Source organism: Dermatophagoides farinae, chromosome 4, assembly GCF_024713945.1.
Source record: "Dermatophagoides farinae isolate YC_2012a chromosome 4, ASM2471394v1, whole genome shotgun sequence".
Classification (NCBI taxonomy): domain Eukaryota; kingdom Metazoa; phylum Arthropoda; class Arachnida; order Sarcoptiformes; family Pyroglyphidae; genus Dermatophagoides; species Dermatophagoides farinae.
Window position 1 is genome coordinate 2,038,350 of NC_134680.1, and position 18,837 is coordinate 2,057,186.

General features: G+C 27.3%; 1 protein-coding gene across 2 annotated transcripts in view; it reads right to left on the reverse strand.

Annotated features, from left to right (window-relative positions):
* Positions 1-17,645, reverse strand: part of LOC124491082 (uncharacterized) — a 43,057-nt gene extending 25,412 nt beyond the window's left edge. The window contains exons 1-3 of one of the 2 annotated variants that reach the window (XR_012832192.1): positions 17,217-17,645; positions 746-2,031; positions 461-649 (exon numbers count right to left, since the gene is read on the reverse strand). Coding sequence is in view for 1 of the 2 variants with exons in the window: in XM_047053690.2 (XP_046909646.2) it covers positions 461-649; positions 746-953 (397 nt within the window). In the remaining variant the exon portion in view is untranslated. Of the gene's footprint in view, positions 1-460; positions 650-745; positions 2,032-17,216 lie in introns of those variants that run through there. The other variant, XM_047053690.2, reaches the window with a different exon arrangement.
* Positions 17,646-18,837: the final 1,192 nt, after the last annotated feature.

Below are 18,837 nucleotides of genomic sequence, written 5' to 3' on the forward strand. Positions count from 1 at the left end.
AAATGAAAACATTTGTTTCAACAAAAAAAAAGAACGAAAATTTCGTTTATTTCAACACACAAACACACGAGTGAAGCACGCCGAAATATTGATGGAATCATGCATTTGTGTATGTGTGTGTGGGTGTACCAGCGGAAACATTTTGTGCTTATTAAAAAGTTTTTTCCCGTTTTTTTTTGCTTTCTCATGGAATTCCAGTGCCGAAACAAACAAACGAAAAAAAAAACGAAAACACAATCCAAAAACCCAAAGAAATTTCGACAGTTTGACTTGAATATTTTATTTTCTTCATTGGACATTCAAAAGTTTTTTCTTTTCTTTTCTCAAATGCAATGCCATTTATCAATTGTCAAATTTACATTTGACAAATTTATTCTCTGTTTTGTTTCATTCATATTTTTCTGTTTTTTTTCATTGAATAAAATGAAATGAAATAAAACAGCCATCGTTGGACACTTACTTTTATGTTCAGGTTTTGGTGCTAATGTCGTCGTCTTTGTCGTCGTTGTCATCGTGGATGGTATCGTTGATGGCAACAATAGTATCGATGGTAGTTTTTGTTGTTGTTGTGAAAAAAATCGTGATGGATTCATTGATGATGATGATGATGATGATGATGATGAGATCAATTGTTTTGCATCACAGTATCCTAATTAGATTCAAAACAAATAAATAAACAGAGAATGAGAATTTTTGTTTGAAAGAAATTGCCAATTGAAAAAAAAGAATAATTTAATTAAATTACCATATTGGAATGAATAATCAATAAACACAATTGTAAATGATAAAAATATTAATAAATTTTTCATTTGTATTAGAAATAAGGCCACATTTTTCCTGGAATGATTTCGATGTCGATGACGATGATGATGTTGATGATGATTGTGATGATGAAAATCTTGGGCTGAAATGATAACAGTATTTATGACGGGCATGAGCGTGGACATCATCATAATCAATTTATTCGAATAGACTGATTGAAATTATGTTTGTCATTCGATTAATCTGGATGAGAAAGCGAAAAGAAATAATTTCCGAAAAAATGAAAATGAAAATTCGCAAACATAATTGACGATTTGATTTCTTGGAACAATGTTCATACTAATGTATGTGTCGGCGCATTGGTGGTTGATTCGATTCGAGAATTTTTCGTAATTTTTCTTATTAGTTATTCGAAGGTTTTTTTGATTTATTAATAAAACATGAATCATATCATATCAATTGAGTATGGTTCTAATCGAAACCAACTATCAAAACCGAAAAAACATTCACACGCATTCATTCACACAGATACAATTTGAATGAAAAAGATGATAGATGGAAAAAAAATTGGACATCACCACACAAACAACACAATTCTATATGGTTTTTTTCTCCAAAACGATGATCATGATGAATGTTTTGATGGTTATTTTTTGTGGGAATTTGGCACACAACAAAAATGAAACATAGAAAAAAAAAGAATTTGATGAAATTTTTTATTTATGGTTGTTTTTTATTGCTAACGTTTGTTTCTAAATTGATAATCACAGTAAATGAATTTACACGATTTTGTTGTTGTTGATGATGATGGAAAAAATCACAAAAAAACACACACACACACACACACAATTTGTGGAATCTTGATTCGACTTTCTGAGCCACAAAACAAACAAATCATTTCAACAATTTTTTTTTACTTTCACAAAATAAATTGAGACTAAATTATTCATAAATGATGTTATGCTGTGATGATGAAACTAAATTCAAGGAAATTTATATTTCATAATATTTATCTGGTTGTTGTCATCAATCAATCAATTATTTATTATGCTTATGAATTTTGAAATTTAAGTTTATTTTTTTTTTGTTTGACAACGATAATGATGTTCGGTGCTTGATGGTTTTCGAATATGTTTGTTATTTTGTCAATCAAATTCGATTAATTGACTGCCAAATTATTGATGATTTTTGTTGTTGTTGTTGTTGTTGTCCATCCCCATAAACATTTCCATTCAATTTGATTTGGTGGATTTTAATCGTTGATCTGACCTATATTTAAATGAAACAATGAAACAGGAAAAAAAACAGATGAAAAATCAATCAATAATAGTAGACATTAATGTCACAAATTATAATTGAAAAATTTCTAATACGATTCTTCGATACAGAATTGAATTAAAACATGGAAAAAAATTTCGTTTTTTTTCCTATATCTGTTGGAATGGAAATTTTGGAAAAAAACCAACGATGCCTAGTAGTTGTCCATTGACCATTATCTAGACATCTTAGATTAATGAATGAATCAATGAATCATATGCGACAAAAACTGTGTGTGTGTGTGTCTGTGATGGAAAAAGATGAAATTTTTTTTTCAGACAATCTAAAAATGATCTATTGCAGTGTAACCCGAAACATAATTCTCTCACTGTGAAATATCATTTTCGAATCATCCATTCACCACCACCACCACCACCACCATCGACAACAACAAACCATATATGGCCATTCATTCATTCATTTTATGAGGTCAGAATATATATCCAATATATGGCAATATGGTGTGGATTCACTTTCATTTCATCCAATATCGAATTCTTCTTCTTTTTTTTTTTGCTAACAAAAAAAAAGTTCAGTTCATTGTTTGAGTTGGTTATTGCCATTATCATCATCATCATCATCATCACAAATGACAATAATGTTCGCACACACAATTCATTCGAATTATTATAACTGATGTGATATCATCATCATCATTGTAAGCGATCCATATCGTTCCATCATCATCATCATCAACAGTAGTTGCAGCAAACGATGATAATCATAATAGCGAGATCAAAAAACATACATTTTTCTATAGTGGGTGGAAAAAAATGTATACGTAGACGATAAAGAATAAAAGAAGTATGATCAACGACAACATCAACAACAACAACAACAAAAAGTTAACATTGATGATGAAAATTATAATTTCATATATTTTCATAAGATTCATTCTAATACAGAACATTCAATAGATTTTGTATTTCAATTCAATTCTGAGATTCATTTATTCAGTTTTGACTCAAAACTGAATAAATGACCTCAAATGATGTCAAAGTTGAATGGTTGAATCAATAGGATTTTTTTCCCATCAAAAAAGTTTCAGAAAATTATTATCATCATTATTATGGTAATTCATCACATTCATATTGATTGATGACATCGATCATATACAAATGTGATCAAAACATATTGATAATAATTTCATCGATTCAAAGGTGTTCATCATATAAATACTTTCATTCTTTCATCTTGGTGTTTTGCTTACTGTTGTGTATGATGATGGAATAAAACGGAAATAATGTTATCAACAACAACAGCAACAACAACAAAAAATGGATAAAATTGACTTTGATGTATGGTCTTTATATAAATATAAATATATAAAAAAAACATGGGAATTTCCGGTTCATTTTTTTTTGCTTGATTCTTCACTTGACTTTACCGTTTCATTCATCATATTTTCTGGCAACATAAAAAAAATGAATGAATGAATGAATCAACTATTTTCGAGAAAAGAAATTCATTCGGGTACATCAAAATAAAATTTTTTAAGAAAAAAAACAAGTCAAACCATCAGGCCATTTATTCACAGAAAACATATTACGAAACCTTGCTCCAAATCAAATCTACCTTTAACCTTGGTCCAGGAAATCTTTTCGTGAAATTTATCCATGAAAAGATTATTATCGTAGAAAGTAAATGAAAAGTTTTTTTTTTAATTTACAATGAATATATATCATATATATATGTTAAAATGAGATTATAATCTAGTCACATAAAGTCCATATATATATATTGTTATTATTATTGTAAAAAAAAGTTGTTTTTGTGTAGGTTACTCTCTTTCTTTCTTTCTTTCACATATACAAACACACATTAAGAATTAGATAAAAATTATAAAGATGAAAAACTTGATTTTTATAGAGATGAGAGAAAGAGTGAGAGAGAAAGAGAGAGAGAGATTCATGTTTAGTTCACTGAACAATCATTGGTCTTAACACTATATATATGTATACATATGAACAATGATGAAAATCTACTTTGATGATGATGATGATGATAATAATGTTTAAGGATACATTATTCTCTATCAAGGTTTAAATCGAATGGAATTAAAAGCAAATGAATAAAGTAAAAGTAAAAGTTTACATTGAATAAAATGAATGACGTTGGATCACGAAATGAAACGATGATGATCGTTCTTGAATCAACTTTGAAGTTTTATTTTTTTTCGCTTTACTTTTTTCTTCTTCGGATACTTGTTACAACATCAACATCAACATTGACGATAACGACAACGTCTTCAATGTCCAATGTGTGTCTGAATGTTTCATATACACATTCATAAATAACTTCAATGGATTCTAACTTTCTCGTCCATTATTACTGTATTATTACTTCCTGATTTTTTTTTCGTAATTCTTTGAATTCTGTAACAACCACCAACATAACAGAGTATCAGCATGGGAAAATGGACACTAGATCATTTATTGATGATGATGATGATGATGATGATGAAAGTCATTCTTCACCATCTGATGATCAAAACACAAGAAAATAAAGATTTGGTCATATAAAAATATGTTATTCAATGATCACTACTAGAAAGAATATTCAATTGGTAAAGTCGTTTGTTAGTTTTTTCTACTTTACTTTCGTTCAATCTCATTCACTAAACAAGAGATATTAGAGTACATGATGATGACAGTGTAAATATAATAATCTTCTTAAAATCTCGCCATGTGTGTGTGTGTGTGTGTGTGTATGTGCGAATATTCTTATGGGACCCGGCAGTTTTTTTTCCTGATCATTTTTCCAAATTCATAGTTTGAATGAATAAATGAATGTGAAAAAGTTTCTTACTAATCAACTTTGCTGTCGATGATGATGATGATGGAATTATTCATACGGTTAATTAATATGATTGTCTGTGTGTGTGTGTTTGTGTGATTAATATAGAACAGAATAGAACAAGATGGAAAAAATACTTTTCACTTGCAGAGTGCAGTATTATCTTGGTTCCTGAATAACCAATGTATATAACCCGTGTATTTTGGTTGGAAAAACACATTATATTCAATTAGATTCGATACTAATTTTCTGTGTTATTATTTGTTATATCATTTATATTGCGACATCCAAAACGTTGACCCGAAAAAGAAATCTTTGGTTTTTCCTCTTATTTTTTTTCTATTTTCTCGATTTGTTCGATGATTTTCAATATTGATAATTAAATCTTAGGCGACAAGTTTTTTTCTTTCGCTTTTTTTTGTTGGTAACATCAAATGTCTTACACGTCTAATCAAACACATATAGTTTTCGGGATTTCTTTTTCTTCATTAATTCTGAGATTTTTTTTTTCAATGCTTTTTTTTCGTTTTTAGTGGGCTGAACCTAGAGGCTATTTTTTCATGTTAGGCTTGTTACTACCGATGATGATGGTGAATGGCTGGTCATCTGAATCTAATAACAACAACATTTCATGTCTCTCACTCACTATGTGTGTATGTGTGTGTCATATTATCTATATTAGATTCTAGACAGATATAAGAATCGTAAATTACTATATATGTCCAATATTCGTGATTATCATCCAATTCAATTATTATTATTATTATTATACAACAACACAGATATAAATATATTTGATTTCAATTCAACTATTGATAATAATAACATATATATATTCACATACATTGTATACATTGAATGGGTTGACCTTGTTGTTTTTTTTATCTCTATGTTGCTAATAATAATAATAATAATAGAAATAATCACATCGTAGAAAAATTTGTCCAATAATAACTGTCAATTGAAAACAGTAACTTTTTTTTGGATAAATAAATTATAATAATAGTCAAAGTATTTCATAGATTAGATTTTTTTTGCTTTTTCATTCAAAAAAAAAAAAAAATTGTATGGCATCATCATCATCATCATTATTATTATTATTAGCATCTTGCAAAATATTGTTGATTGAAATGCCATTGTTGTAGCTGATATTGTTTTTTTTTTTTTTTTTTTTTGTTAATCATATCGAGTGCTTCATTGAAATGAAAATAGATACCATATATTCGTCATGTTTCATTTCATCATTATATATCGTATATATTAGTTTTTACATTGCTTTCAAATTAGCAATTTTTTTTTCGGGTTAATTTTCATTGGATCCTTTAGTTATTCATATGATTTTGATGATGATGATCATGATGGAATTCCATATATGAATCTCTACAAGCATCATTTACATTCATACACACACACACACACACACACACAAACATCTATTGTTAATGGTGAAAAATAAATAAAAATTGATTAGATAATGTAAAGCAATGATGATGAGCACACGTTTCTACAACGATAAAACACAAAGAATAAAAAAAAGACTGTCTATTTGTTTGATGAACATCATCAAATGTAGACATAGAGGAATGATGATTATCAGGTTTCCTTGCACAATCCTCATATGTGGATTATAATTAGCAATAAACATACTGCAGGGAAAATTTTCACAAGATTATGTGGGCGAACAAAAAAAAAAAAAATCAAAAATACCAAAAATAAAAATTCAATTCACAGAATGAAAATTTCTTTCCCAATTTCTGATTCGATAAAACGATTAAAAATGAATCAATCATTCATTTAATAATGTATCAAGACCAAAAAAAAAAATCTCTCGTTTATCTGTTGATTGTTTATGCAGTGTGGAGTGTTATCTAACAAAATTAAGAAGAAAAAAAATTAACTTTTGGCAAAATCACACTGTGATGGTGAAAAAACGCTAAACGATCAGTCCAAGTCAATGAATTTGACTACTACGCGATCGGTGAATCTGTGAATTATTGTCGATCTGAACATAGATTCATTTAAAGAATTTTGTTCCCTTCAATTTTTGCCGTCATAAGATAAGACCAAAAATTGTAATAGAAAAACACTAATATTAATAGTGTAATGGCAATGATGAACACAAAAATCACAATTGTTTGAGACCATTTTTATCAAACTTTGTCAGTTCCGGAATCGATTGTACATTGAATTCATCCAAAGCGATGCAATCAACCGTTTCAAGGTCGTTTTTGTTTTGTTGTTTTTCTCATTTGAAAATTTTCAATTCATTCTCATAGTTTATGGTTTTAATTTTGATGAACTTCTAATGATTATGATGATGGGATGTTTATATACACCAAATGAAACAACAACAACAACAACAACAACAAAAGTTATTATCATGATAATTTATTAAATTAAATTAAATCCATTATATCCATTTTTAACACATCATCATCATCATCATCATCGTCAATAAAATTCAGTCAGAAGTCTAGTAAATCGATGAAAATCATTATTGTTGGACTAATAAAAAATGAATGGATAGATAAAAAGGAACTATAAAGCAACCAACAGTAAACAGAATAACCAAAATAAACAGATTCAGCAAATTGTGAATAATTTATAATATTGGCAAAGCTATTTTACACCGATTTAGGACATTCAGTGCAAAATAAAAAAAACCGTTTTATTTATTTATTCAATGAAATGACTGGAAATTCCTGACAAAACGATATCAACAAAAACAATCACAAATCAACAAACACGGCAAAATAAGAAACAAAGCAAAAAAAAAATCTTTATTTTCAAATCGAAAACAATTGTCTTTATCTTTTTTTTCAGAATACGGGCGATGTGAATGAGTGAAATAAAAAAAAACCTCAATCATTGAAAAATGGAAATAAAATTCTGTTATACAACAACAACAACAATGATGAATAATGCCCAGAATGAAAATAATTTTCCATTTCGAGTTCATTTTGTTCGTTTCCCGGCAATATATTTGTGTGTGTGTATTATGAAATGTTCAACGATTGTATATTTTTTCGAGAATATTTTCATTTCATTTTTTTTTCTTCATTTCTTCAAACATCAGCCGAAATAATAATATAAAATGGAAATAAAGTGTGTAAACGAAAATAGTGTTTCTAACACCAGAAGAAAAAAAAATCTTTTTTTTTCACAGGAAAAAGATGATAAAGTAAAAGAGTAGAAAATTCAATAGAAAATGAATGAATCATGAATAAAGGCGAAATGAAGAAAATGTGAATGTGAATAAGTTTTATCCGTAATCGCAGACACACATACACGCACACACAAACACAGACATGTATGTATTAGATAAATTGAGAGATAGAATCGATCCATTCAAGATAGATATACATCATCGTTCCGGAACAAAAAGTTCCAGATGCAGACAAACATACACATATGAACAATATAAGAAAACGTGCATGAAAAAAAAAGAAAATCGAATACAAAATGAAATCTATCAATATTCACACCAAAAAAAAAAAAATATTATCGTTATTTTTGCCTCATAGGAAAACAGAATAGTGAACAAAATTATTTGAATCATGGTTATGAGAGATCAAAAACACAAAAATCAAAAAGAAATAAATTAAAAATAATTGTAAAAATTAAAAGTTTACCAGTCAAAATAGCCGTGATATTTTCGTATGAAAAAATGACAAAATGTTTTTTGAAAAGAAAAAATTCTATCATCATCATCAACAAATACAATCAAAATATATAATCGGAATCTAAACTAGAATTTAAGAATTCTAATTCCCATTCAACCATTATATGGGCTTAGATACTTTGAATAACAACATTTTAAAAAATTCTGCATTGTTTACGAGGCCTAGAAAAAAAAGTTATTTTTGTATATTTTTTTTCGGAAAAAATCGTTTTTTCCAATGATGATCATTTTCATTGATAAATAAAATATTTTTCTTTACAATTTGTTTTCATGTTTGTTTTTTTTTTGTATCATTTCACACAAACATTGCGTTGAAGAAGGAGAAAAATGTATCAAATAACCTAGATAGATGGTCGATGAAAATGGAAAAATTTTCATTTTTTTTTTACAAAACAAAAAATAAATCTATTTCTCATTGATTTAGTCCATTATCGAATGTAAAAAATATAAATTTAAAAAAATGAATCAAATTCTTTTTTTCATCCGATATTCAAAACTACATCAAACAGCTGGACTGTCCATCAGACAATATAAATTGATGTTTTTTCTTTTCATTCTTTTTGGATCGATCGAATTTCATTCAGTCATTCGTCATTATTATTATTATTAGTATCCTATGTTCTTCTGTTTGATATTCCACTATTGAATTTTTTTTTTCAAAGTCTAGATTTGAATTCAAAATAAAACCTTTCGGGCAAATTACATGATGATCAAATGACAAAAAAAAGTTGCCCAAATGAAAAAAAAAAATTTACATAATATATCAAAACACATTAGAAACAACCAACCAACACACACGATGGCAAATGTAAGACAAAGTAACCCCAAGGAAAAAATTATCATAAAAACTCAGTGTATTACAAAAAAAAAAATTTGATTATCGTACGTTAAATGAAAAATTCAACAACAACTCATTGGATAATATCATCATCAATGTCAAATAAGATTTTCATTCCTTTCTTTATTTTTTTTTTCAAAGAATTGATTTTAGAATCATCATCAACATTATTATTATTGTTGTTGTAATCTATATCTTTAGGCCAAAGGTAATTTAATTTATATTCAGTTTTCTTTTCTAATCACGAAAAACATCATTAGTATTTGTGTTGGTATGTGTGTGTGTGTGATCAGAATGAATAGATGGATGAAGAAATATAGTTTGTTTCACTACTAGTAACGGTAATTTTTCTTTTTTTTCCCGTTGTATTTCATCATGAATCATTTTTAATAAATAAATTTTCTTTTAGTTAAAGGCAGGAAATTCGATGACACATCTATTGCATTGCTATGTGTGTGTGTATGTGTGTGTGTGTGTGTTTGCATGAAAAACATTGAACATTAAGCCAAAACAATGGAACAAATGAAAAAAAAAAAAACAAACGAACAAACAAACTTTTCTATATTACATAAAAAACTTTCTTTTCGATGATTAATGATCCGAAAATGATGTCGTTTTCATCGGTAAAAATTATTCCAATGATGATGATGATAGAGGTCGGCTTTTTTTCCAAGTCGGGAATTATTTTTTAACTCTAAAAAAATATGAAAAAATAATTCTAACCGCCGTTAAAGTTGAAAAGATTCAAACCAAAAAAAAAAAAATTCTTTATACGGATGTAGCAGGTTTTTCTTTGTAGTCAATGTTTGTCATTATCATTATTGACCAACAAAACATTAAAAATAGTGAAAAAAAAATTTGCGACAACATATTTTGTTTAAAATGTGAAAAGTTTTGAAGCGAAAAAACCAGAAACCGAAATTAGAATTCTGTGTAGCAGTTGTGTACAGTAGTTTCTACTCAACATATTATGAATGGTTTTTTTTTCGTTATTGTCGTGGTTATTGTCGTGGTGATCATTGAAAACATGTTTTTTTTTTCTTTCTCAATCATCGACAACATCTTGTCCACTTTTTTGTTGTGAGATTCATTCATTCATTGTGATGATGATGATGAAAATCAGTGACCACAAAATGGCTAGAAAAATAAACAATTATTATGATCCATTGAAACGATTCTATGATACAAAAGTTTTAATTAACTTTAATACGTTTTTTCGCTGTTTTTTTTCTTTTTTTTTTTTTTTTTTTTGGTTAAAAATTGAAGAGATGTAGGCAAAGTGAAAAAAAACAAACAAAAGAAAAAACAAGTTGTCCCGGAATTTGGAACAAATAAACAAACAAAAATCACATTTTTAAAAAGATTTATTGAAGCATGTAAAAAGACAACAATGCAAACGGATAAATGATAAATGAACAACAAGAATCATGAATAAATGTTTTTTTTTCTTTTAAATATTTTTTGTGAAAAAAAATTTGATTAAATAGCAATGAGATTGATTAACAGATTGATTGATTGGTTGATTGAAAAATTAAATATATCTGGACAACATATTTCCATTCGAATCGCCAATATAAATGAACGAAACAAACAATTCAATTGGTTTTTGTTTCGAAAAACAAACAAAGCTTCTTAAATAAATCAAATCTGATAACATTAATAACAATAGATAGATAGATAGATATATCATCGCTTGAATCAAAGAATCATTCCCTAGACGAATCGATACAATTCATTGATTGAATTGAAATAGAAATTATCATCAGTTTTATACACAAACACATGCACACACACACACACACACACACACACACACACAAACACACTTATTTTCAATTATTAAACAGAATTAACTTGCACAAACACACACAAAGAGAGAGAGAGAGAGAGAGAGAGAGAGAGAGAGACAAGACTATTTTTAAATCTTTTTGCCAATGATTTTTTTGAGTATAAAAAAAAACAAAATCCAATGACCATCGAATTGAACCAAAAGAAAAATTGATCCAATTTGTGTGCAAGAACAAAAACCAAAAAACCAAAAAAAAAAATCAAAGCCATTCTTGAAATGAGAAATAAGAATTAAGAAAACGAAAGAAAAAAAAAACAGGACAGAAATGAAACGAAATAAATAAATAAAAATGAGCACAGAAATCATCGACACTGAAACTGAATCAAATACAAAAAAAATGAAGAAAAGAATTCAGGCCAAAAAAAAGAAGAAAGAATTTTTTTTTTGCTTTGAAAGCTGCAAATAGCAAGAAAAAGATGAATGAAATTTATTATTTTCAAACTGAATTTTGTATTAGTTCTTAAAATGAAGAGAAAAATGAAAAAAAAATAATCTCAGTAGTGATGATCGCATCAGGAATAGAAAATGAAAAAAAAATTTCAAACGAAACGATATAATAATAAACGGGTTTCGAACCAAGTTTACGCCCACATCCACAAACACACACACACATACAAATAAATCAACAAAATCCACAACAATAATAATAACAACAACGATATATCGAACAAACGAAATATCATTTGAAGTTTCAGTGTCTGAACAAAACAAAACAAAAAAACCTGAAACATTTTTTTCAAGACCATGGCAAAAATGAAATCTTTGTATTTCCGATTTGGTTTGAATGCGAAGAAAAAAAAATTCAATTTTGTCATCATCATCGTATTCGTACCAGAGAAGTTCTATATTTCACTAATATTTTTATACAGTTAAAACCAAAAAAAAACAACGATAATAATAATAATGGAATCTTTTTGTAAACTGAAAAGATTAAAAGCGATAAAATTCAATTTTCCAATAGATATTATTCCATGAAAAATTTAACCAAGAATAAGAGAAAAAGAAAGAAATTTGAAGAAACAAGTTCAAAGTCTGAATTTCAAATTGAAACAGGAATTTTAGATATGATTAAATAGATGAAAAAAAATTGCTACCAATCGTATAGCAACACAGCCAAAAAAAACCACCGACTATAAAAAGGATCTCAGGTGTTTGTTAGATTCATATTTTTTTTTATTGACAATTTTTCGGTTACAAAAAAAAATAAATAAATAAATACGATTTAAAGTAAACAAAACAAATAAAATGATAAAAAACAAAGAATTTTTCCAAGGAAAATAAAACATATTTTTTTTTTGTTTTAAAACAAATGGTCTTTCATCATCATCATCATTGCCAAGACGTTCCAAATGTTGATTACTTTCATAAAAAAAATAGTCGATTTTAGATGCTTATGTAATTGTTTTCTGGCGAATATTTTCCATTCACACACACACACACATACACACATACACTAGTGATCAATGTTAGAATCGTTTTCCAATTTCCAGAAACAAAATAGGAAAACAAAAAAAAACATTGATTGAATGTTACGGCCACCATTGCACACAACAACATTATTATTATTATTATATAAATCAACTTGGAAAATAGAAAAAAAACAACTAAACAAGTTGGTATAAAACATAACCGGATATAGAAAACATAGACACATAAACAATACTTGAATACAATAAGAATTAAATGGAAAACCGTTATAAAAGATACAAGAATAAAATGAATAATGATTGAAAACAACAAAAACATTGGAAAATTGGACTTTTATTTGCCAACTACTGTTGTCTTATGGGTTTCGATTCGTTTTTTTTTCGTTTCGTTAGTTCGGTACAAACAACAATAATAACAATGTTGTTATCATCAAACCAAAAAGAGAAAATTGTGGACGAATATAGTTGTTGTTGCATGTTTGCACCATCTTTGATCTGGAACACATACACACACACACACACACAAATTAGACGATGATGATGATGATAAAAGGATGGAAATTTCTTTTTTTCTTCACATTTCCAAAAGTGAAAAAAAAATTTGAGAAAGTTTTGATTCATTCAATCAATTCAATGTTGATGTGATCATATGTAAAACAACGACGACAGTGATTCCACAACTGTTTGATTACTTTATTGTTTTTTTATTCATCCAGGGAATTTGATGTTTTTTCACGGTTTTTTTGCCTTCCGGCTACAACAACAACAAAAACAATACATTCAATTTTTTTTCGATTCATATTTTTTTCCCCAGTTTCTTTGGTAAATATTTTCTTTTTTTCCGGTTCTGAATAAATCAAAATGGAATGCAATTTTTCTCGTTTGTTTTATTTGTTCAAAAATTTACAATTGTTCTGCAAATAACAAAAATAAAATTGGTTCAACAACGAAAGCAAACGAAGAATGTGAAAAGAACTAGCCATTATTGTTTTGGTTCGTTATGATTATAGTTTAAAAAAGCATTGGTTTTCTTTGTGATGCGGGTTATTATTATATGTTCATACAATGGTTGAGGTTTTTTTTTCGTTTGTTTGTTTGTTTGTTTCACCATCAAACGACCTAACCAATAGATTGATTATTGTAAATCGAAGATAATTGATAACGATAATTTCTTTCGAAGAATTTACTTATAAATTACAATAACCAACGAATAATAATGAATTCATAAGAATAAAGAAAAATATAATGGAAAATTTCATGTATCTATGTGGATCAATTCTATGGATGAATCGACCAAGGTTCGATGAAAAAAATAAACTAACCAAGAATTCCAAAGTTTCAACCAAACACATCAAGATTATAATAATGAAAACCAGATGAGAAAAAGATTATTCAGAAAGAGATAGATAAAAATATATGTGAAAGAAAGATTTTCTTGTCTCATTATTTTCTCTCTTTATCACTATTTCATTCACTTTCCTCATCCTTTATCCACGATCTCCTTTTTCTGGATCATTGTTATAGATGATGGTGATCATTTTTTTTTCTTTTTTTCTCTTTTTCTTTTGACAATATTGTATCGTAAAAAAATGTGACAACCATCACCAAAAAAAAATAAAGGAATCTGAAACAAAAAACAATGAAGTGGTTGATCACAAATGATGTGTCTGCTAATCTAGTTCTATGAGGTCTATTCTTCAAATGAAAATCTTGGCTTTTTTGTTGGTTTTGTTTTTTTTTTGGTTGACTTTGTTCTTTGCAAGCCAAAACATATTATTCATGATCGTAAATCCTTTGTCGTAGCTAAAGATTTTTTTTTTTTTGATATCGTATGATGTTGGTTATTTGGATGGACAATCGTTACATTTTTCATTGGAAAAAAATAATTTCACAAGATTCGTATTGTGTATAAATAAATTTTTCCAAAGTTCTTTCAAGTTTAGTTGAGGTTTTTGTTTGTTGTCGCGAGTCGGTTCATTTTTCGTTCAATTAATTCGATACTTAATGGTCGGAATTTTTTTTTTGTTTTTGTTATTTTCGGTCATTTTTGTTCGAATGAAATCAATTGGTTCAACTTGGCAATAAAGAATTGATAATCACTTTTTATTCCACCATTAAGAATCAATTATTGGTTGGTCATCAAAAATAGTAAGGAAAAGTGAGTATGAACCGATCTTTACCGGTTAAAATAACCGGTAAACAATGAAGAAAAAACAGAAACAAAATAGAAGAATTTTCATTTTAGCTTAAAGGCAATATGACATGTATGTTTGAAAATGACCATTATTAATTAATAAGAATTTATGACAATTTAAAAATCTATTGAGCCATTGTTTAAAGCAAAGAAAAAAAACGAGACGAAAAAAAATTCATTCCAATACTGATAACTTCTTTGATGAAATGAAATAAAGAAAAATGAAAAAAAAGAAAAAAATTTCAAGTCATTTTAAATTCTTAATTCAGAACAAAATGTCACGAATTTCATTTGAATCAATGAAAATTCAATGCTGATGACGATCATCATCATTGTGAATCCTAATGGTTATTATTATTATCTGCACAAGAACAAGTTGACTTTTTTCATTTTTGACATAATTTCATTATATTCATCATCATCATCATCATTAGCCATTGAATATGAAGAAAAATGTCTATAAAAAAAAACAAAAAAAAAAAAATTCTAAAACCATAAGATGAAAATGGAACGATTCATTTCTGTGTGTGTGTTTCGTTCCAAATAAATAAATATGCTTGTCAAACTAAGAAAATTTTCACGGGAAAAAATTCTGAAAATAATGGACCAAAGTTACGAGAATGAAGATAAGATTTTGATGTGTGTGTGTGTGTGTGTGCGTGTTTGCTACTTGGAAAACACATCTCTTCATCATCATCTTGAATGAATCATATATCTTAAGAGAAACAAAAAAAAAAACATTGACGATTGTCTTTTTTCGCCATTCATAAAAAAATATATATTGAAGAATCTCCTATGGGAAATCTTTTTTTTGTCCTGTTCCTTACCGTTTTTTCTATTCGTTCATCATCATTCTTATTCCGGGTACCAACTGAATATAAAGAAAGTTTAAATAACAACAACAAACAACAGCCAAATAACCAGAAAGCCAAACCAATCTCACATATAGTATTAATAAATATTTCGAAAAAAAACTAGTTTCAATAAAGCCCAAGTACCAAAGTAAAGAAGATGATCAACGTCTATAAACGACCAATATGAAAAAAATACGACAAAAAACAAAAATTTCCATTTTTAATAAGTTTAAAAAACTTTGAAAGATTGGCCATAAAAAAATTAACTATGACTATGGATCATACAAATATGCTATCTATTCGGGTTGAAATTTAATTTTTTCAAAATTTTTTTCCTTTTTCTTCACTATTTGATGAAATAAGAAATTAGAATTCATAAATTATTATTCAAAAAATAGTGATTTTCTCTACGCTCAGCTTATCATCATCAGCGAATTTTGTATTAGGATTTCACCATGATAATTATCATCATCATCATCATCATCAATGAATCAATTTTAATACAAATCTTCATTTGAAATTCTAATTGAATTCATGGAATTCTATCTATTTGAAAGGAGTGAAGAATTTTTTTCTTATTGATGCAGTACAAATGTCAAAGATTTTAATTCAGAATAACCCAAGAAAAAAAAAGAAAATTTGAAATTCTTGAATTAATTTTGATCAATTCTGTGTATAGGGTGACAATAATGAATGTTGTATTTTTTCTTTCTCATATTGTAACAATTGTTATTTCTTTTCCAATCAATGAATAAATTATGAATGAAATGAAATCCAACATCCTCGGGCTTCTGGATAATGATGATGATCCAACGACCAAACGGGAGAAATAACTCAATGACATACGTTCTCGTAGAATATACGGAGAAAGAAAGTGAAAAAAAAACATCAATGACAATTTGTGTGTGGGTGGAAGAAATTTTTTTTTTTTTTGTTGATTTCACCCACCAAACCACACAATAATGAAAAAACCAAACAGAATTGTTTTCGGTAATAATCGAAGAAAAAATGAATTTTCTTTAGGAAAAAAAAATAAACTATAAGAAAAAAACAACAACTAAATTTTACTCGAGGCTATTCTCGTTATTTATTTATTTATTTCTGTGTGTCATTTAGTTTTTTTATGGGGATAAGATCTTCTATTTTTTTTTTGTAATACAAATGATGATGATTCTAGCCAGCTAGCCTAACTATACACAAACAAAAATAGAACATAATAATAATTATAAATAACGAATCAAACTTATTAGATCTGGATGACCAACATAATATAATGATGATGACAAATAAAATGGAACAGAAGCGGAACAAAAAAATATTCATCAAATAGCCGGAAATGAAAGTCATCATTATGAACTTTTTCTACTCTATCAATTGAATTTCGACGGTAAACGACGGCGAAAATTACCAATATTGAGTTTATGGTTTTGAAAGTCATATTTTTTCACTTAAAATCGAAAATAAAAGTAAAATATTGGAATCGAAAATCCACCTTACCTTATATTTGTGACAAGAAATTTCAATTTCAATTTTAATTAATAAATAAATAATGAATGATTGTATGACAGCGATGTTTTTTTTCGTTGTTACAAAATCATTAACCATCACAATAAACAAAAACAAAACACACACACACACGGATAAATAATTTTGCAATTCACAAACATCATACACTATGTGCAAACCAAAAGAAATAATTTAAAATGAAAAAAAAACTTTAGAAAAATTTAAAAAAAATCTCAAAGAATCGATAGTCTTTTTCACAAAATTATTATTCGCATAATAATGATAATGATGATGATGGCTGGTGGTTATGGGGATGTCAAATTCAAATCAACAAAAAAAAAAAAAAATTCCGCCGTCGCTTTGTTGATAAGATTATAAGTGAATGTACATATGTCTATGAATCTGGATCTACATTTGTCTGATTCTGTGTTTGAACCAAATGTTTTTCTCTAGTCTGATCAGAATCGCACAATAATGGTAGCAGCATTATTCTCGTAATGCGTAAACCGTAGCGGGTTATTTTTCATCATTTTCATAATACACCAAACACACATACACAAGAATTCCAAGAATCGAAATGCTAGTGGTGTAATTTTTTTTTCATTGGAAATTTTGTTTTTCAACACAATGGAGTCGACTCAATTAAATAGACTTATTTTCGTAGAAATGATATAAATGAATTCTTATTTTTGAAAAACAAAATTTCTTTAAAAAAAACTTGATTCAATGAAATTCGACCCAAGAAAAACATCAACAAAACGGAATTTTAAACCATTTTTTTTTAGTTTTGATTGATCAACACGAAAACAAACTTTAATATTTCATTGTTTTGTCTAAAAAATCGACCGAAAAAAATGACCATAAAAAAGAATCGAACCAAAAATGATAAAGCTTTTGTAACAAAACGACAACAAAAAAAAACTTGAGGCTTTTTGAAACTTTACACTTTAGAATGTTCGAGTAAAAATGGCTCGTACTCCTATTTTTATTTGTGTTTCGAGTATCTTCGAATATCAAAAAAAAAAAAAAAAAACAAAAAATAGAAAAATTTAAGCTACTACTGTTTCACTAAAGAATTTGGAAAAATTTCAATAACAAAAATGATAGAATCATCACCATCAAGGATTATATGTCAGATAGATTGTGTTCGATTGAATAATGGATAATGCATCTACAATGTAAACGTAAAAAAAGAAATGACCATTACATATTGTTTTGTAAGTTTTTTTCAATGAATATTTTATGCCAAATATTACTTCAATTCATAAACAAAACAAAACAAAACAAAAAAATTGAATAATAAGACAGCATCGAGTAGTCAGTTGATTTATACAAAGGAAAAAAAATCAATCAATCAATTAATTAATTAACCAAATACCATTTACACATGACAATTTTGAATTAAGATTATGTAATACAATAAAATTAATGACAAAAAAAAGACGAATAATAATAGGAAAACTTGTTTTTTTTGTTTGTCATTTTTTTTCGTAATCAATATTTATTGGTAAAAATAAAAATTTCATACAAATTTCATCATCATAATCATGATTATATCATTCAATGAAATTATTGTTGACTGTCTATTTAGATTAAATTAGTTATTGAATGA